Source organism: Trichosurus vulpecula, chromosome 1 (assembly GCF_011100635.1).
Source record: "Trichosurus vulpecula isolate mTriVul1 chromosome 1, mTriVul1.pri, whole genome shotgun sequence".
In the NCBI taxonomy this organism is placed as follows: domain Eukaryota; kingdom Metazoa; phylum Chordata; class Mammalia; order Diprotodontia; family Phalangeridae; genus Trichosurus; species Trichosurus vulpecula.
Genome location: NC_050573.1, coordinates 491915695 through 491937993, shown reverse-complemented (window position 1 = coordinate 491937993; position 22299 = coordinate 491915695). Strand labels below are relative to the sequence as shown.

The 22299-nt window shown below is 38.3% G+C and overlaps 1 protein-coding gene across 1 annotated transcript in view; it reads left to right on the top strand.

Annotated features, from left to right (window-relative positions):
• FOCAD (focadhesin) overlaps nt 1-22299 on the top strand; it is a 360082-nt gene that overhangs the window by 320643 nt on the left and 17140 nt on the right. Inside the window, exons 33-40 of the mRNA XM_036738081.1 lie at nt 651-722; nt 1570-1672; nt 3223-3303; nt 8286-8414; nt 10108-10223; nt 16737-16997; nt 17743-17832; nt 19035-19212. Of these exons, the coding sequence (XP_036593976.1) occupies nt 651-722; nt 1570-1672; nt 3223-3303; nt 8286-8414; nt 10108-10223; nt 16737-16997; nt 17743-17832; nt 19035-19212 (1030 nt within the window). The remainder of the gene's footprint in view (nt 1-650; nt 723-1569; nt 1673-3222; nt 3304-8285; nt 8415-10107; nt 10224-16736; nt 16998-17742; nt 17833-19034; nt 19213-22299) is intronic.

The following is a 22299-nucleotide window of genomic DNA, read 5'->3' as shown; positions in this document are numbered from 1 at the left end:
TGTGTATATCTGTGACTCTCTCGGGGAGGTTTCTCAGCCTCTCAGGGCCCTCGACAACTGCAGACCTACAGTTACTGATATCCATCGACAGAGGAAATTTCTTCACTGGAAGGGCTCTACACTGATGAAATCATATGTTTAATAAAATAATAATTACAACCTGATGATAATATTTGAAGAAGATTCTTCTTTTCAGTTTAGTTAATGGGTCCTATGAGCCTAGCTTTCGGAGTGGTGCCGAGTGGAATGTTGCCTTAAATGCCAAATTCTTGCTGTTGGAATTGATTGACTCAAGGAACTAATGAAAAAAAAAAATGTAAAATGATTCATCATTTGGGTTTGTAAAGCTGAAATCTGGTAAACTTTGGGCTGGCCCGTTGACCTAAAAAAAAGGTGGTTGAATGCGAAGGACAGGAGCCTTAAGATCCACCGGTGGGAAACTTCATTTCATGCTAATAGTTTAACTTTGTTATTATCCTCTTGTCTTTATGCTTGATGTTTCCCACTGGTAACTTTTCTGAGATGTTATGCTTTGTTTGGAAGCAAGAACATAAACAGAAAGCATCTGCTGGCTTATCAGACGATGGTACATGCGTCTGGACTGCAACTGTTTACTCTAACCTTGCTTTAATTTGTTTATTCGTTTGCAGCTGAAATCAGAAACAATTCAGGCTTCTCACATTCAAAGTCAACTTAATGAAGTAATCAGAACCATAACTCAGGTGAGAACGGGAGCTTTCTCCTTGGACTTGAGAGCCCTCTGGACAAGGACGGTTTTCTTCTCAGTCTACATCCTCTTACCTGAAAATTGATTTTTCTTTTTCTTTTTGCTGAAAACGTGAACCTCTTGGTGTGATTGACGCAGATTTTGGAGGATGTTTCACGATAGGTCTTCGAACTTTCACTGACTTGTTATCAGACAGTCCTTTGTGATGTGTGCCAGCTCAGGTTTCAAGGCCAATGGATTTTCATTTTAGATATGCTACTTTTTTGAGAGAATTCCAAAAGAATGGACTGGGGTGGGGGGTGGACGACGAACCCAACCAAGGGCCCTCAGTGGGCATGGTGTGAGGGGTTGGTTATCTGATGCTGTCTCCCACATACATACTTTTCTTATAGACCTTACACTGGAAACAGTCCCGGGACCTTGAGGAAAAGATAATTGGATAATCAAAGAATTAAAAACCAATTAAGATCAGGAAGGATTAGTAGTTGGCATATAGATGGGCAAGTCAGTTTTGATACTTTCTTAAGATAAATTAACAATGAGATAATCCCTCATTAGTGTTTGAAGGAATTTTTTAATCATAGGGATTATAATCCTATGTGGATTTTTGTTTATTTTATTATTAATATTTGGGGGGGGTGTGGCGTGCAAGGAATTCCTTTAAGGCTAACTCATTCATTGGCAGAGTTCGTTCTCCGATGTTACAATTTGTTGTCTTTATGTTCTCCATCATGGTCAAGCTATGGCCATGATTATCAGCAGTAGCATTTTGTGAATGTCCTCTTATTAGGCCTGAGTTTGTAATTTGTCTTGTTAGTGAACTGCTGCATTTTTCTCTGTAGGTCATCAGTTTCTCTGGAGTGATTGGACTTCAGACAAATGCGGCTTGGCTTCTTGGACATCTTCATCTATCCAGCTTGTCCTCAAGTCAGAGTAGAACATCTGGTAAGAGCAGTTCAGATTTCATACTGTCCCCAGGTTTCATAAACTATCTACATATGGTCCTGTTTTGTGTGGGATTTTTTTTGTTCCACTAAGAAAAATAATGGGATAGATTTATTTAAAGAGTTGGAGCTCGTCTGCCTTTGATATAAAATTATGGACCTTAATTTGACAAGTCTTTTCTATTTCTGGCTTTTTTTTAACTGAAGCCTTAACAGCTCTCATTTAGGCTCCTGCTAGGTGGTTTGAGGTGGAGGGCTTCACCATTAATTCATTAAGGAGTCATGACCCAGCCTATTATTTATGGATTCTGGTACTGATGCATCCTCAAACTCAACCCTAAATGAGTTTTGTTACTAGAAGTTATTCTTTTAACCTAATTTCACTTTTAACATAGTAACATGTATCCCAGTCAATTAATCACTAAGTCTTTATTAAGTGAGGTACCCTGTTAGGGCTTCGGGATCCGAGGGCAAAGAAGAGACAACCACCAAGTATAACTAATGAATGCCTTTAAAATGAGAGTCTACTATAATAAGTTTCTCCTTCTTTCATCCATTCTGCTTTGCACTAAGGTTCCTTATTTGCAGGGAAAACATATCTTTCTCAGAATAGTTAACTACAGTTAACTGTAAGAATATGGCAGAAAATTTTTATATGATTAGTGATAGAAAATGGACCTAACCCTATCCACATACAACATGTAGCCTATATCAAGCCTTTACTTTTTAATTAGGCTTCTTTTTGTTATATTCTAGAGAATGTTTGACCTCTTCGGTCCTGTACAGTGATGAATTGTAATTTACTGTTATACCAGGGGAGGTTATAGTAGATGATTTCCAAGTTCCCTTCCAGCTCTAAATCCTGTAATCCATCTGTAAAATAAAGCTACCGATGCCTTCTTTATAATGGAACTTTCCAAATGAGTCATTCATGGCAACAAGAGAAAAACGAGATAAAACAATTGTGGGGGACTGAGAAAAAAGGAATTAGGAGACTCCTAGGCCTTTACCAGCATAGATGTCAGTGACTTCCTATTCCAGGTCAGTAGCCGGTATTGGTCACTTAGCTGTCTACACCATGTGAAAGGAGTCATTGGCATTGATACAAGTTTTATGTTTCCATGTATCATGTGTACAATTCAGTATGTCTTAGAGTGGCCCACTTGACAGTACTTTCAACAAAGCAGCTTAGCATTTTCCTTCCATCCCCTAAGAGGTCACCCTGTTGAGCTCATTGGTGGAGCATTAAGGAGGTGTTTACTCCAGTACACACCCTCCTCAGTGGGTTACCGAAACGATCTAGTCTCTGTGATTGGCAGCCTCACAACTTCTGCCATTGTTTTAATTTGCTAGCAAAGCCTAAATGATTACTTGGACATCAGTCACTTAACGTAATAGAATTAGTTGCAGCCACGGAGTATTGTGCAGAGATTAATGGCATAAACATCTCAGCTTTGTCTCTAGGTTGAAATGGCAGCAGGAGATCATTATCTTTCCTTCATTAGTCCCGCCAAGTTCACTGGCTAATTTGATGGTTTTCTGTCTCTGCAGTTCCTGCTGACTTTAGCTATTTGCCCGAGAACAGCTTTATTAGGGCAGCTGTTGACTTTATCATTGAAGGAGGGAAGAAAGGTAAGAGAGCAAATTCCTTGGTTTTTAATCTTTCTTTCTACTTGTGTACCATAGTAAGTAATTGTGTTCCAAAGTGTGCCACTCTGGAGCTAAACAGCATAGAGTTTCGGGGTGGGAGGGGGTGGGTTACGATGAGTGGGGGATGGGAGGGACACAGAGAAATGTCTTCCCTTGCCTTAAACCGTAGACTGCTCTGCAGCAAAGCCTACCAAGAATCTTTCTATACAAAAGCTTACACACAAAAAAAGAATAGTTTAGTATTTCCTCTTGAGCAAAATAGTGTCTGGGGCTTGGTGGACCTGTTGTAGATATTAATCTTTCACTGAAAATTCTCAACAGATATTTTTCTTGCCAGCTTAATCTTGGGTGCCATTTAATGGGAGATTACATGTCAGGTACATTTTGTTTTGCTGGGCCTCCCTTTATAAGCAAAGTCTCTGTTGCATCCCCCACACATAATCTGTCAGTCAACATGTATTTAGTGTCAGTTGTCAATTTTTATTACATTGAAACCATGTGTTTTAATACTTATCCATATGTAAATAATTTATTAAATTCACATTTCTATCCTCTGTACTTTCTTCTGTCCTTCGATTCTTGTCTATTCCATCATAACCTGACTGATGTCAGAAATTGGTTCTGTTACTTTATACAGCGGCTGAAATGATGCCATGTAGACACTTAATAAATGCTTTTTAAAAAATATAATAATATTCCATTGAGGGCTTTTGGAATAAGTTGAATTGAATACCCACCTGACTGAAGGATGAGTTTCATTGGGGAGGATTGTTATCTGGACTTAACTGGATTGCTCTAGGTAAAAACAGCTCTGTATTTTTTTTTTAAAAGGAGTTGAGAAAGTCTCAGGCTTCCAGGAAAATAATGTCATTTTCATATTAGACGAAGTTTGAAGAAAGCTGTCCAGCCAAGGATGTGGCTTCCAGAGGTCATACCATCTTAGAGTCGAGTAGGGACCCTTAGAGGTCAAGTCTTCTAGTCTTCACAGCCAGCATAGGAATCCCTCAAAGCCCATAGTCTGTCTAATGATACAAGTGAGTTCCCAAATTGTGAACTACTTTGATATGCTTAAGAAAAAAACACTTCAAATATCTGGAGATCTAGAAAACATACTTTTGTCCTTTTACACCATGATATGTTGCTGTTTGCTTTAATGTCTCGTACATTCAAAATAAGTTTTCATCACTAATGGCAGCAGTGCTTAATGCCCTGAAGAAAACATTATAAAAGAGCTAGTGTAATTATTAAGAATCTGAAACCTAGCCAAAGTAGCTTATAGATTTTGTGATAAAAACAAAGCTAGGAGCATGGGATGTTTTCACATCTATCTTTTTAAATAAAGCAAATATGCATTTGCTTCTGATTTAAGTATGATGATGATGTGAGGAATTTATTTGCAGAAGGAGGCAAAAAATTTGTAAGAGCAAAAGAAGGATAAACTGTTATCCTGAGCAAAAATTCGCTCATTTGGACTGCCCAAATTTATGTTAGCTTTGCAGGAGAGGATTTGCTTTCTGGATCCATTTGTGAATTCTTAGGAAATCCATAAGCCTTTGTGAGCAGCCAAGGCACAAACCAGCAACTTTGCTCTCCTTTATGCCTTATAACTCAGGTACAGCTGAACCGATGGCTGTCCTGTACCGTCGGCTTGCAACCCATTTGTAAACAGGTACAATAAATACCCTTTTATAAAAAAAAAATCAGACATTTCACACTTATGGGTTGTGGGAGAGAGCTGCCTCCTTGTCGAAGTTGCTGACTAGATTCAGTAGAAAATCCATTCAGCCTTCCAAATTACTGATGATGACCCTAGAGGCGTGGGGGCCGTGGGAGGCTGACCTCAGCCTCAGAAGCCCATTTAAAACAAACAAAACAAAACCCTGTTCTGTGGGACTAAATGGGATGGCCAAATACAGAGGTGTGCATGCAAACCAGTGTTTTCTTCTTCAATATGCTCAGCTCATTTGAATTTTAATAACTCCCTTCTGTAGCAGCCTTTGAATTAAAATGTCTGGATGTCACTCACTGCAGCCTAGCGGGGCTGTAGTAGGGAGGATGACAACTTTGGTGAGCTGTCTCGAAGAACAAACTCTTTTGGAGGATAAAAACAATCATTCTTGGCATGAGTAGAACAGAAGAAACTATCAGATGACTTCCTGAGCCTATCTACTAGAAGACTATCCACTTTTAATGTTAGTAATTTAAAGAATGAAAAGCATATGGTGAATTATTTGCCCTATGCCAGCAGCAGATGGGTTAACAAACATTCTGTTCTTTGGACAGCCAAGTTTTGGTCAATTAGTCTTTATTTTTGAAGAGGGGAACCTCTTGTGAGAGACTCAGGGTTTTTATCTAGATGACCCCATCAAGACTTGAAAGCCATTCATAGTACCTGAGGTGGTGGGGTGGCCTATTGCTTTTAGATAGAACCACATTTAAACAATCCCAAGCACAACAAAACTACTGTTTCTAAGGACCTTCATTCAAGATTCTGAATGTTTACATGTTTTCTCTTATCCAATGTGACCTTTTCTTTTCCTGTCTCAATATTAAAAGGCTATTCTTTCTACATTTTACATTTTTTTATCACTTAGATGAGGTATCATCATATTTCCTCAAGGACATCACTTGGCCACACTGCCTCTGTCTGACAGTTTTATTGAGAACCACCTTAGAATTTTTAGATCATTTCATTTGTACCCATAGGGTACTCAGGCTGTCTGTCCCTGAGTATCTACTTGCTACATGACTAACTCACCTCTTTTCCTAGCCCCATATTTGAAAGGGCATGAAAGGAAAAGCATGTACAAACATGGAGAAAAATGGCCCATGTGTTACTTCCCAGTATCACCTTTTTATACCTGTAATTGTTTCTTAAAAGGTATTCCGTGTCCGATTGGGTCATAGATCCGCATTTGAATGAAGTAGAGTTATCCAAAATATTCCTCTACTTGAAAAAGCAATGTCACAGAGGTGATAGAGCAAATATAGTGTAGTAGAAAGAGCTCTGGACTGGGAGGCTTATGCTTTAATCCTGGGAGGAGTGAGAGAGAAGGTAGAAGGGAACAAGCCTTGATTACATTCCTACTGTGTACGAGGTACTGTGCTAAGCGACAAACCTGGGCGATGGTGGCTGCTGCTATCCCCATTTTACAGCTGAAAGCTGAGGCAGGTGGCTGTTAAGTCACTTGCCCAGGGTCATCCAACCAGGGAATATGTGAAGCCTAATTTGAACTCCTCAGGTATTCTTGGCTCTAGGCCTGGCGCTCTGTCCACTTCACCAGCGAGCTGCCTGCAGTTAACTCGGTATAACCAGAGATAAGTAATTTCATCTCCCCAGGCCTAATTTTCTTCATTTGAGAAATGACAGGCCTGTACTAGATAATGTCTAAGATGCTTTCTTACTATTTTATTATTCTGTTCAAGCTCAAGTATTTTAAGTAGTGTTAAGTAGGATTCTGGTTCCTGCTGGTATTCATCTCTTCACACTCCTAACATGTCCTCTTTTCTTACCTCTTTTCTTCCTCCTTCTCAATCAAAATTTCATTGCTATTAATCCCAGTAAGGTGTATGAAGTGTGACTTAGGTTACCATACATGTTGTAATCAATGCCAAGTTATATCAGTTTAATATTTTGGGTCCAGATGCCATCCCCTTGCAGTAATAATGATTAGTTCCGTAATAAGATTCCTAAAATCTCCGGAGTTCCCCCTCAAAATGGAAGGGTAACAAATTTCATTCATTTCAAATGCATGTTTTGATTGGCAGGTACGCTTTTGCCTTGAAATTTTACAAGCAAAAATAACTTACTCACCAAGGCCTTTTCTTTATAGGAGTGAAGTTAGATATATGTTGATGAGGAAGGAGGAGAAACAAGAAGTACCACTTCTGGCCAGTTCTACCTTAAGTAAAGTTGCTATAGGAGCCAAATACAAGAAATTTTCAGAGAAAAGCATGCAGTGATGTGTGCTCTGGTACAGAAATGTACAGTTTAGAATGTACTGACCTATTGCGCCCTTAGTTAGTTGAATAAACAAAACCTAAACATTTGGAGAGTTGGGTAGCTAGATGGCACAGTACATATAGCACTAATCTTGGTGTTAGGAAGACCTGAGTTAAAATCTTACCTCAGACACTTACTAGCTGTGTGATCATGGGCTAGTCACTTAACTTTTGTCAGCCTCAGTTTCTTCCTCTGTAAAGTGGGGACCATAATAGCACCTGCCTCACAGGGTTTTTGTGATGGCGAGATGAACTAACATATGTAAAATGCTATATAAATGCCCACTCTTATTATTATTATGCCATGCCCCATAAGATGGGGTTTGTCTCAGTATCCATATGAAAGAGGGAAGAGGAGCTAGGCAGACCAATGGAGAGAAGTCACCCATCCGTGTAGGTATCTGACTTGTATGGATATATCTCCTCTTTATCTTCTTTCTTCCCTTTCCCACCAAATCAATACTTCACTCTAAGTTCTCATCAGTGGGTTATTTATCTGATTAGAACAGCTGACACTAAGATATTAACTTGTAAATGAATGGTATGCTTAACCTTGATGGTGGGTAAATTGGAATTCCCCCCAAAGAACTCGTTACTGTAAATGAATCTCTGTTTAGAAGAGCATGTATCAGAGGAATATCAGGAATATGTATTTTAGCTGGTACTCTGTGACTACTCTCAGTGGCCACCAAGTTGGCCCTTTTTCTCCCAGACTGGTCCACAGGCTATGAAGATAATGTTTGTTTGGTACTGCTGCAGCTGCCTTCTTTTCTTTGGACACTACTTCTCTTTTCCAAACTAGGGTTTGGAGTGGAGGCAAGTATTGCTCAACACAATGAAGAAACTCATAGAAGAGGTATTCTCTTCTACTTCCATTTTCTCATAGGTCTCTTTGGTCATCATCGTTTTCTTTGAGGAAGTGCTTTTGTGGCGGTGATTCATTTGTTTCTTCTCTGTTATAGGTCCTGAGTCTGTTCCTCCTTCCTTTGTGAAAGTAGTAATGAAACCCATAGCAACTGTTGGAGAAAATCACCAGTACCCTCCTGTGAATTGGGCTTCCCTTCTCTCCCCTCTTATGAGACTGAACTTTGGTAAATATATGTTCAGAGTACCATTGTCTACATTCCATGCAGCATGAACCGACTAGTGAAATGTGTGCTAGGCCACATTGGGGGTCATCGGTGGTTCTTTTAGCGCCGTTGAGCTTGTTCCTTTCCATTCTTGAATAGTGGTAATGTGATGTTATTGTTTAAGGAATTTCACTGATCTAGGGAAGTACTCCAATGCACTGATTCTCAAAGTGTAGTCCAAAGACCCCTAGGAGTCCCCAAGACCCTTTTGGATGTCTGTGACATTATAATAACACTAAGACATTTTAATTTCTAATATGGTAAATATTGATAGATAGAACCCACATAAACACAAGCTCTTTGGGATGGGGGATCCTCAGTAATTTTTAAGAGTGTGAAGTTTGAGAACTGCTGCCCTGATGGAACCAAGACATGCTGATTGAGAGGAGGCATGAAAACCCAAGCCTAGTCTATTCTATCCAAACCAAGGACTTTTAACCATTTTTTTGTGTCTTCAGAGCCAGTTTTGATAGAAAATTTGAGAATGTGAGGCAGAATGTTGGAGGGCACAGAGAAATTTTGCCCAAGGATGGCACCCAAGGGACTTACCAGGTCTGTGCCTCCAAGTAAACAAAAATAAATGTAAATTATCTGTGGAGATGTTCTATACCTGAACAATATGGATTTATGATCATTACTTTGTTTTCGTTTTCCTACAGAAACTTTGTGAGGGAAGCAAATTCACTACTAGAAACCTTATAGTGTCTCAATCCTCTGGACCATCTCTAGATATTCTTCTAGACTAGTAGTGTCAAACTTAAATAGAAATGGGTCCCTGCAGGCTACATGTTGACTTAGAAAATCAAATTTACGTTGTTTATGTCATATTTTTATTTATTTTATTAAACATTTCATAATTACATTTTAATCTGATTCTGGTAGGAGTTTGGAGTTCTGAAGGGCAGAAATCTAGACCTACTGTTCTTAAACCTTTTTTGTGTCATGAATGGACCTCTTTGGCATTCTAGTGAAGTCTATGGCCCCCTTCTCAACATTTTTGTTGAGAATCCATTGAGAAATCCATAAAATAAAATACATAGGATTAGAAAGAACAAATTATTTTGAAATACAGTTATCAATTAAGAAAAAATTTCACATACCCTAGGTTGATGACCTCTAAATTGCATAATAATCTTTTGGAGACAGTGTTGGAGTATGTCTGTTATTAGATTATTCAATTTAAGTTCTCAAATCCTGAATGAGAGCTGTTACAGCTTTAGTTTGAAACAAAATTCAGAGAAATGGAAATGAGGAAACAGCTGTGCTGATGTGTTAATCTGGAGGCCATATTTAAGTGATTCCAGGCACAACTGAACCTTCCCGCTAAGGAGCCCTTTGGTGTAGGATCAAGGTGTCAAACTCCTCATGGTTTAAGGCCAACATTTCTTCATCAGGCGTCTAAGAAAATTTGGGTTTGAGCCTTTTGATCTCATAGAATCCTTCTAGTTGGCAGGGAGACCCTGTCAGTTGTATGTTGACTTGAGAATATGCTTAAAATGGCTTCTTCTCCCATCCAAAAGGCCTCTTGGAATATTAATTTTAAATGATATTCCTTGTATCTATAGGAATTAAAATTATGTCTAATATATTTAACTTGAAATGTCTTAAATCACTGGAGAAAATACTATATTAAGAGTTTTTCTTCTCTTTTTAGGTGAAGAAGTTCAGCAGTTATCCATTGAAATTATGGTGACCCAGGCACAATCATCTCAAAATGCAGCTATGCTGTTGGGGATGTGGGTAGTACCACCACTAATCCACAGTCTGAGTGTATGTAGTAAATAAGAATTTGGGTGCTATTTTAAAGAACCTAGTTCCTTTTCTAAAGAATTTCCAAAGTTGGCATTTGGCAGGCATATCTTAAAAAAAAAAAAGAGGGTCCTCTATTCCCAGATCGTAGGTAGCAGATGGAAAATGATTGATTGATTCTTGATCTCCAGCATGCCAAACATTATTATCCTAATTTTACAGCTGAAGAGACTGATGGTCACTCAGGTGATCGTGTGTGTGTGTGTGTGTGTGTGTGTGTGTGTTGCTGAGAATGACACAATAGATCTTCTGACTCCACAAATAGTACCTGTTCTTTCCATGTGCCTTATTGCTATGGGGCGTATATTGCAGTCATATCTATGTCCAGAATCCATTATGAATTCTCAAGGGTATTTGTTAGTCAGCAAAAGAAACGCTTCCCTGCATCCTTATTTATAAAAAACTTAAAATTACACATATTTTACAACTAATTTATTCTCTTTATTTCCTATTTCTGTAAAACACTGGTAAGATACTATTAAAAACAATTTAATGAATGAATGAATGAATAAAAATGGCCCTGACCCCTGTGCTAGAGGCTGTGAATACAAATACAAAATGGTGCAGCCTTGCCCTCAGGAGCTTCCATTTTACAGTAATGGCTGATTCCACACCTATAAGGGAACGGTGCCCAGGAAAGGGAGCATTGATCTGGAGATGCACGGAGATTGTGAGTGAAGCCATTGGGCACTTGACTGGCACATACTTTCTAGTAATAATGGCTGTATTGATTTGATTAGCCAAGAGTAAGAGGTAGAAAGTATGTTGGGACCAAAGACTGGGATGTTATATGCCTTGCGCATCAGAGGAGATGGCAAAATAGCCAAGTAGGCTTCAGTTTCCTTGTAGATGGCTGAATGGGACTTTGAGGATGATTGGGCTCCCTCCTTGCCCAAAGTAGATTGACTCATCTACCTACTCATCCATCAATTAGGATAGATTAGCTATACAGCATAGTTCCAAACTAGCAGGGGTGGAGAGGAGGGGCATTGTCTCTGGAGAGTTGATCTGTAGGTGGGTAGAAGGAAGCAGTAAGAAAACAAATAGGAAGATGCTCAGGGAAGCCCTGGTTTTCCAGTGGATGACTAAATGCAACATGAGGTGTGGCCTGGGGCCATAATTCTATCTTTCCACAGCAAATAAGAGAATTTTATTTCCAGAGAAGAAATGTCCTCTTATAAATTTACAGGTTCCACCAAATATGCTAGAGACCTCCTTCGCTTTCTCTTGAGGTTGTGAGAGCATTAGTGAACCATTCTGCCTGCTCACTTGTCTTCCCTTGCCATGTGAACAGCCCATCTTTTCTTCCTATCATACATTTCCTTGGTGACATCTTTTACTCCTGTTCTGTTTCGAAGTTCCTTTATTGGTCTTATGTTGCAGCCTGACAACACCTACCATTACCTTTCCATTGCTCAGTGTGATATTTATCCTAAATTCTTCAGAGACTAGTGTATTCTATTTCTTGTTACCATACAACACTGGTAAATTGTTTGTACTAAAAACATGTGTCTTTGTAAGCCAATGACAAAATAGTTTCCAAGAAACCTGGGAAGACTTCTGTGAACTGATGCAGAGTGAAGGGAGAAGAACCAACAGAACAATTTATACAATGTTGTAATAAAACTTAAAAACTCTGATCGATGCAACAACCAGTGACAGTTCCAAAAAACCACTGGTGAAGCATGCTGCTCATCTCCTTTCAGAGAAGTAATGGACTCATGGAGTAAAATAAGACCTACATTTTCAGACACAACCCGCGTGGAAATTTGTTTTGCTTGACATTATGCATATGTGTTAGAAGGTCTTGTGTTTCTTTATTTTTCTCCCCTCAATTTAGGGGGAGGTTTCCAAGAGTAACTGAAGATTCTTTTAAAATGCACAGGTGATAACAGTATAAAGGCTGGAAAGAAACAGATAAGCTTTTCAAGTTAATGTTGAATTTATTATAAGTCTATTAAGAAAAGCAAGCTGTTTGTAGTTGAGATTTCTAGTTTTGTATACACTCTTTTTTGATGTACCTTGTATGTATATCAATGTTCATTTTATTTGGTGTTTAAATTCAGAACTTTAAAAAATTTGAAAACAGCAGCAACAAATATGCATGGGAAACTTAGGGGGTGGGGAGATCATTAAAGAAGCTTTGCAATTTCCTGAAAGCAGTCCAGCCTACTTTCCGCTTCCAGTCCTGTGCTCTGTCCCAATTCTAGGTATCCTGATAGACTAGGCTTTCTCTCAAAATGCATGCTGTATTCTGGGCTACATTCTTTACCTACTAATATGTACCTTCTTGTGTGGACAGTAAGACCCAACTCTTCTGAGTGCTTCTAACTAATAGGAGGTTTTGTAGTGTCCCAGAGCTTGATGTAACCAGCGCACAGTCATTTGTTAACAGGACAGTCTAGACGACCTCACTATCCACAAAGAAAGCCTCTTCAATGTGGACTTTACACTGAATCTCTTAAATTCATTGGCAAACATCTTAGATAAGCATATATCTTCCTGTTTTCTTCCTCATCTGAAGATCACTGAACAGGGTTATTTCTGTCATTAAATCCTTTCTGTAATTATATCTTTTAAGGAATTTCTGTCATTATATCTTTTGAGGAATGTTGAATAACTTTGACGTTTGGCAGACACATTATTAGAAAAGAACCCTAAAGTAAGTAGCATTACTGCTACTGAATCAAGTGGTTTTTCATAATCAGTGAATAATAACCCCAATGACACTTTATGTTTTCTGCTTTTTTCGGTAAGTTTAAAAAATGTTAAGATGTGATTAAAACTTTATTTTTTTTCATACTAATATCCTCCTCAACAGTGCCTTCATTTTATATATGGATAGTCCTAAAAGTCTTGTGTAGCTGGTAGAGTAGGAGTATAGAGCTAGCAGGTATTGATGTCTTCTTGGTTGTCTTTTTTTTGGATAAGATCTAAGATTTTTTTCCCCCCACACCTTTGGTGTTTTCCCTTATTTCCTATACCTCACAGCCTTTAGTTGATTCTTTATTGTTTTCACAATCTCCTCTAGCACAGATTTCTTCTCTTTATACTTGGTTAAGTTCAGCTGCCCTTCCCATCATTCTTCTCTTTCATGATGTTTCTTCATCCTCTGTGTGTACGTTCAGGCCTATAAAGTTAGGGTCCAAATTATGGTTCCATTGTCCATGATGGTAAAATCAGTTTGTTATAGTAATCATTACATATTTCTTCCATCTTTCTATTTTTCATCCTTCAATTTTCATCCTGAAGTACTCTTAAGATGACTTTACTTAAGTTCTACCTTTTGCTGAGCTCTATTAAAACTGGATTTATCTAACATCAATGAACAGCTTCATTGCATTAAATAGTCCAATTCCTCTTTCACTTAAAAGCCCTTCCTCCATATCCATTATGTCTTGAGATATGTCTTTTGCCTTTCTTTACATACCTGTTACTTAGCACAGTACCTGGACATCTAGCTTCTGGTTGAGGACCTCTAGTGATGGGGAGCTCAGTACTTTATGAATAACTGGAAATGTTTCTAAATGGGCTCACGGTTTTTCTGAGAACGTAAGCTCCTTGAGGGACCCAATACTTGTCACAGTGTCTTCCAAACATTAGGTGTTGAGTTAATGTTTGTTTAATTAAATTAGGGACAGAAATGGAAAAAGTGTTTTAGTGACTAGTTTTCATACCAGTACTCAGCTACATTGGATATATATACAGTAATGGCATTCTCCAGCTTCTTTTGCTATTAAGATTTAGCACGTCTTTTTTTTTAACAATGTCAGAGCAGTTGGAATTCATAGGTTATTTCATTCGCATGCTAAAATATAATTTGATTTTATTTATTATTTTATCATTTATTATACGATGTTATATATTTTATATGTAGCATGTAATTATGTACCTGTTATTTTTATTTAATATTTTATTTCACTTATTTGCTCTTTTGATTGCTAAAATACAATTTAATTTGATTCCAGAGAATTCAGATTCTTACCTTTTAATTAATAGTTCTGCTTTCAGTTACTTTGTGGGTCTCAAGTTCCCATGGCCAGGAGGAACCATATTTCAACTTCTCCTAAAGACCTTTACTCATGTTCTTCCCCACGCTGAGTGTTTTGAGAAGGCAATTTATTAAGCTTTCTGTTTCTAATCTTGACAGGATTTAATGGCTGTTGATACCATATTATTAAGGCTTAGTTAGGAGGATAGGAGAGTATCTATCAATTTCTTAATACTAGTGCCTTCTCTCTGTTGATCATTTCCAATTTACCCTGTATATTTCTTCTTTGTATATAGTTTATAAGTTTGACTGTGAGCCCCTTGAGAGTGGGGAATGTCTTTTGCCTTTCTTTTTATCCCTATCATTTAGCACAGTGCCTGGTAAATAGCAGATGCTTAAATGTTTATTGACTGACTGACCTCTTGATCGAAAGTTAAAAAAAAAAAAGAATCTTATAAATAGAGAAAGCATTCATTCCTTCCATCTCTTATGAAACTCTGAGTGTTCTCTTGTTAGTAGAAATGTACTTTGCTCTTCCTAAGTGTAAGAACTTCACCTGTCCTCTATATGCAGGAATTAGAATTGTCTACTATCTGGACATTTTGTATAAAGTTATACAAATCTTAATGCATAATTTTTAGAAATGGTTTTAAGGGAATATTGACTAGATAGAAGCATCCTAAGGCAAGTAGCCTTTATCCTGAATAGTTTATTAATCGTTCTGGAAATATATCTTCAAGGTTTTCTGACAGTTTTTAATGGAGCAGGAGACACACCAAAAAACATCTTATGATTATGGGAATTTCGAAAACTTTTTTGTTTTCCAGACATATCTAGCCTCAAATGCCAAAATGTCAGATTTTAACTTGCGCTATTATGAGATTTTGTGTAGAAGAGTGGTAACAGTGGTGATTTAGAAAAACTGAATCTGGTATCACTATACAGGATACCCAGCCTCCTTGCTGGAGGTCAAGGGAGGGAACAGAAATAGGGAGATCAGCTAAAAGGCTGTTACACCCTAGGCGGACCCTCCCTAGAAGAGTTAGCTGACAACTTCATTTGTCCTCTTTGGCAAGAAATTAAATGTAGCGCAGTCTGAGGGGCTCTGCCTAGCTTTAATCAAGAGTCTCTTCTTGTGGGCTATCAGATTTTTATTTCCAACAAAATCTACCACCAGAAAACCTCGTTGAGTCGACAGTGGTTTATTCAGAGTTGTTGGAAAGGACGGCTGTTCCTCAACTGACAAGATACCTTATTGTTCTTTAATAGAAACAGTAGATTACCCAAGTATCACTAGGTCATAATCCATTTTTTTCCAGACCTGTGTGTTTCAATTTAAAGAGCTGGCACTAACATTTGTAGTAGTATTGGTGTAGAGAGGCAGCAAACTGTAGTAGAAAGAATGTGTTGGGGTGGATAGAGTGCTGTTCTTGGAGTCAGGAAAATCTGAGTTCAGATCCAGCTTCAGATACTTGTATGCTGTGTGACTTGACTTCTTTGCCTCCGTCTCCTTATCTGTAAAGTGTGGATAATAATGGCATTTACTTCCCAGGGTTGCTGTGAGAATCGAATGAGATAATAATTGTAAAACACTTAGTGCGGTGCCTGGCATGTACCAAGTGCTGTATAAATGTCGATGACGATGATGATGGTAACAGATGATGGTGATAGCGATGGACCTGAGTTGTGTAGCCTTTATCCTTCCAGGGAATTTTCTTTCGTGAAAGTATGGCCTTTCTGAACTAAAGAGAATATCTACTTTTGTGTTCTTTGAGAAACACTATTTTAATTCTTTTTCCATTTTCGTTTATTTTTCCTACTTTTGGAGACTAGGTCTCCTAGACTGTCTTAGGCTGGAAATTCAGTGTTCACTTCCAGTGCTAATCAGCACAGACACTTTTAACTTGTTCCTTTTTTTTTTCCTATCCTGGGCTGATTCGCCCCTCCTAAGGCAGCCTGGTGGCACTCTGCTCCTATATGCTCACCCCTTTGGTATGGACACTGCATAGACTTTAGCCCCACAGCAGCTCAGAATTTCTGAATTTAAATGACCCACCAGCCTCAGCCTCCCCCAATAGCAGGATTACGTGTGTATTTCACCATGCCTGGCTATAACACTTTTATTCTGCTGGCCAAAAAGAGCATCTGTTTAAAGCTGAGTAACTCATGGCCAAAACTTAATACAAACACACACACACACACACACACACACACACACACACACGTGTCAATATTGGCTAAGAGGAAACAACAGCTATTATTACCTATATCGGTGACTCCATTGATTTGTGAAACTATGGGAAAAACTAAATCCAAATGTTAACAAGATTTGGAGACATTTGTGTTGATAGACAAAAGACAAGCCATAAACATCTGTAACTGTTCATTGCATCTATTAGCTGACAGAATGTAGGGTTCTGTGTAGTATAGGCCTTTGACTCTGTTCTCTACTGTTTACATCAAGTGCCCTGTTTTGCTTCCAGCTGAAAACCAAGAAGTACCTTTTGGTGTCTCTGCCACTGTGGATGAAACATGTTTCTGAGGACCAGCTTCAGGTTTTCACTCAAGTGTTTATGGTGCAGCTTTTTGAAGCTACTCCCGCTGTCCAGAATCATGAGTTATGTCACAGTGCCTTACAGGGACTTAGCCAGGCTATGAAGCTGCCCAGTCCAGCTCAATACCTCTGGAGTCTCCTCTGCTGGGCTACTGAGAAAACCTTTGATCTTTTGCCAAACAAGATTCGGGTAAGGAGCAAAAATATTTGCATTCCTTTATAATTTATATTTAGGAATTTTTTTTTACAGCCTTTTTGGCAAGGCAAGGAGGCAAATGTTTTAAGAAAGTGGGTGGGGAATTAATGAGAAATAGTCACATTCTTTTCTTTACTGGGAGTGTTTTCTCTTTCAAGATCTGGGTTGTCGAGGTTTAAAATTTAGAACCCATGGTTTTGTGCAGACTGGACATAGATCACCCAGTGCTGAGCCAGAGAATTCACTCAAGGTCTCTTTGCAGAATAACTGACTCTAGAAATGAAATAAGAGATTTCACATGAGAGTCTGCCTAGAGAATATTCAGGCAAGAATATTGCCATAAGTTTACCTATTTTAAGAAATTTCGGAAGGAAGAGTACTATCAAAGTACTGGTGGGCTGAAGACACACCTATATCTTGATTTCTTTATATTGGCAAAAATTGCCCACAGATGACAGGAGCCTTTTTTTTTTTTTGAGATGTCAGAAATACACAAAGGAATGAAAAATATCAGAGCCCACTAATTTTTTTCTCTTAACTGCGTAGTGGTAAAATTAAATACAGTTAAAAAGCAGGATTATCAATTTTCTTATATTTGATTAAAGTAGAAAATCTCAGCAGATCTGTTCATAGGTACAAAGGAATACAAAAAAGATTGTGGTTTTTCTCTTATTTAAAAGATTTGAAATAGACTTGTTCTCCTAATGCCTAAATGCATTTTTATGTGCTTGTTTGCCAGAGAACTGATGTGGACCTGTATATCAATGCAGCAAAATGCCTTTCAGAAATGACAGATGCTGAGGTAGATCGCATTGTCCATATTACTAAGGTAATGATATCAGAATCTTACTTTGGAAGTAATTTTTTAAAATTTTTTTTGCTGGTTTGAAGATTCAGATTGGTTAACCAGTGCAGTGTTGGCTCTGTTTGGCTGAAGCCATCTTGCTTCCAGCCTTTAAGGGACTAATTTCAAAATGGCTTCAGTTTCCCAGTTTGAGTATAACAATCTAAATCCATTAGCCTGACTGTCCTCAGGTTATTCAGAAGCCACAAACATTTTAGAGACATTTATGTTCAAAGCATTAGGTACTTTGTTGTTGTTTCTAAAAATAATTTTATTATCAACTTAATAAGCAAAATTAGTTCAGCTGATTAAAAGAAAATTATAGATGTGCCTATTAACTCTCAGCCCTTATAGTCTGCTAAACATACTAAATAAACTTTTAACAAAATAGCAACAGCAGCATTTTGTTGGCTTCATCCTCCCCTTCAGTTCTCAGACTTTATTGCTGTTTTCCAGATAGTTGTAGTCAGTGTATACATTCTGAGTCTCCCTTCTTTTTTCTCTGACCCTTTGTATAAGTCTTTTTGTGTTTCTGAAAGTTCTTCATGGACGTCTGTTACTTATGGTGCAATAATATTCCATTACTCTGATAAACCAGGGTTTATTCTGCCATTTCCCGGTTGTTGGACATAGAAGCTGCATTGAGCGCTTTCCAAGGACACAAAAGAAATCAGAGATGCAGCCCTTGTCTTTCACAGCCTTGTAATTTTGTTGGAGGTGTGGTGTCTAGAGCAATTCCTGGCAGTAAAAGGCCTATGGTTGGCATGTTACCCATTTAGATCCCTAGAGTACTATTAGCACATGACCACTACAGTGGAGTAAATGGCCCAAAAGAGTTATTGTGCCCCTCTGAGAGCCTGTTGTCCTATCATGCACAGGGAACACTAGGGCCCATTATTTCTGGGATGTATTTATCAAATGTTCTCACTAATTAACCTCTGAACACATTTATAATATCTATGAAGAAAGATAGTGCCTGCCGTCAAGACCTACCATCTCTAATGGACAATTTTAATAGGATACAGAAACAAGCAGTGTAGCCTCCTGCCAGGAATAAACCCGTCCTAGCATTTGGAGTGGTGGCCAACTTTGGAGTCAGCCTCTGTGCTTTTAGCCTAGCCCTTGGGGGCACAGCAAACACAGAGATAGATTAAATTAATGGTAGCTAAATGATTTGCCATTTTCAGAACAACATAAAGAAGGCTGCCTTTGTCAAAGTATATTTAGTCTCTCAAGGTCGATCTCCCTTGACGCACTGGAATGATGTGATGGAGGCCGCAGTTCGATGTCAAGACAAAGAAACAGTTGCTTGGATGATGTTGCATGGTTTATATCATGCACGGATTATAAGCCATACAAACACAGGTGAGGGCGCATTGAAGCAAAAGTAAGTTTATTTGTTTTTAAAGGGAGAGGGTAGGGGATGGATCCCCCTATCATCTGTTTTAAATTTTATTTGTATATTGTTTCTTTATCTTAAACCTACTAAAAGAAATATCTAGTCCTTTGGAGACAAGGTTCAGATTTCTCATATATGAGAGAATTTCATGAGCTTTTGATGGCCTCAGATTATTTCTTTTTCTTCATTAAGTCAAGTCAACTAGCACTAGGAGATACTGTGTGAAGCACTAGGGCTACAGATAGAGACAAAAACAGTTTCCACTTTCAAGGAGTTCATGTCATAATCTTCCAGAGTACTTATGTTCATATCAGTGAAAATTGGAGGCAGTCTCAGGAAAGTCACTAGTATTGAGAATGAGAAAGGACTCTCACCGAGGGTAGGATTTGTGCTGAAACCTGAAGGAAGCAGGGAGGCCGAGAGCTGGAGACAAGGAGAGAGAACACTCCAGGAATAGAGGATACATTAGTCATACTAATTAGACAGATTAGTAAAACATCAGATAGAAAGGAACAGATATTTTCAACTCAATTGAAACAGAGTGCTGAATTTAGTCAAGAGACTGGGTTTCCTGTAACAGATAGAGCATGTCCTAACTACGTGACTGTAAATAAGGACCTCACTGATCCCTTTTAACTTGTTGCATCATGAATAGAATGATGGGGATGTTACTTGTATCCCCTGCTTCACAGGGTTGTATTTTATAAATCTTAAAGCACCATAGGAATATGCATTTTTATTTACGATTCCTTTATTCAAAGCATTGTGTTAGTGATTCCAGGAAGCAGTGTGATCCAGTGGTTAGAATGCTGTACGTGGGGTCCGGAAGTCCTGGGCTCAGATCCCTACATACTGACCAGCCGTGTGACCACAGGCAAATCATTTCACCTCTCTTGTCCTCAGGTTTTTCTCTAAAATGAAAAGTTGGGATTAAGTGACCTCCACGTCTCTTCCAGATCGGAATCTATGGTTACAGTCTTATTTGAGGCATCCACTCTTTTCTAGGATAAGAAGTGGAAAGTATCCATGTTAAGGGCTTTTGACTTTTGATTGTGGTTTGCTCTACAGGCCTAGTAAAGTTGTGGTTCATCAGATGGTGATACTAATATCGAGAGGCAGGTAGGTGGCACAGTGGTGGAGAAAGTGTTGGACTTGGAGGAAGAAGACCTGAGTTCAAATTCTGCATCAGAGACTTACTTATGACCCTGAGCAAATCACTTAAGCTCCTTCAGCCTCAATTTCCACATTTGTAGAATGGAAATAATAAAGCCAGCTATCTCACAGGGTTATTGTGAGGATCATAAGAGATAATGTATGTAAAGCATTTTGCCAGTATATAAGTGCTAGCTAGTATAAGCTAATTATATAATTTTATATATTTATATGTGCGTATATATATATATGTAATTATAAGCTAATTAATGAAAGCATAAATTTACATAATGTTTTATTGGTTGCAGCGCACCTTATAGTATTATGTGAGGCTAGCTAGTTCAAGTATTTTTTTCCATATTTAACAGATAAAGGAATTCAGAGAGGTTCGTTGATTTACCCAAAGATAGAAGTGACAGAGCTGGAGCGATAAAAGCCAGCTCTCCAGACTGTGGAATCTAGGCCTCTTTTCTTTTGCACCTCAGAGCAAATAGCCATGTACCCTCACCTTTCTGGACAGGTCATGTATAAACTGGCTCTGCTTAGCCATTTTATGTTTTCAAACCTCAGATAGCTTCTGTTGCTACATGGGCTCTTGGACGTTGGATTTTTTTTTTTAAATTTCCAAAGCAAGCAGTCTTATCAAAGGCTGCCACTGAGGTGATTTGTATAGGATCTGACCGCCATATGATTGACTCATAAAATGGGATGCACCCTCTAAAATGCCCAAATGTGCGTAAGATTTAGACCAAATGCTTTTTTTAGACAAATGTAACACATGGATCATCATGTGAGTAGAAGGTACTTGCCTAATACAAAGAGTTCTTCTACCTTCCTTGCCATATGTTTCTCTTTTAATAACTCCGGGAGCAGGAGATCTTAACATTCTTTTCGTCTTGGATCCCTTTGGCAGTGCAGTGAATCCTATGGACCCCTTCTCAGATGAACATTTTTAGACACATCAAATAAAATCATAGGGTTACAAAGGAAGACAGTGCCATTGAAATACAGTTGTCAAATTTAAAAAACACAACTTCACAGCTGCCGGGTAAAGAACCCCTTTCTAAACTTAGCATTGACATTGAGAATGGTTTAAGCAAATAAGAGTGAGCCAGAATGTTAGAGACTAAATCTCATGGTAGTAAGTAGGTTCTATGTACCTGTCTTGTCCTAATTCCCAGTCAGTTACAAATGTTACTGGATGAATGGGGCAAAAATCAGCAAATGTGATTGTGGTGCGCTTTGGAAGATCTGAGGGGTTTAATTTTGTCGGTCTACTTCTTTAGTTGCCAGCTGTGTGGCATTCAGGAATGGCGTTGAAGCTGGCAGCTTTCCTTTTATAAGATTGACGATAATGTCTGTTTCAGTGCTTACCCAATGAACTTGTAATAAAATACTGTATTTCTCACCTAATAACAGACATTTATTAGTCAAACACAGTATAAATCCCTCACATTGGAATATGAGGGATATATAATTTATTCAGTGTGGGGAATTTCCAGTGGGAACTCCCTATGCCAATACTGCCTATGTATGAGTCCTAGGGAGTTGCCTTAGGCACATGGAGGTTATGACTTGGGCAACATCACATACCTAATAAGTGTCACAGGCAGGCCTTAAATGCTCCAGCATTTTTATCTACTCAGCCATTTTGCCTCTACAGGCATTCATTATAAATATACAAGAAAGTGAATAAGCAACTCATCGAAAGACCTAGAATGACTGAGTTCTTGGAAAATCTGGCAAAGGCTGAGAAGTTTTTGTTGTCTCCAAGTCATTACTATAAAAAAAGAGAGAGAAAAAATCAGACTCCATGCTGTTATTTTCACTATTCATTTCCCCTGCAGTAGCTGTTTGTTTTTGTTTGTTTGCTAAAATGAATGGATTGATCATTTTTAACC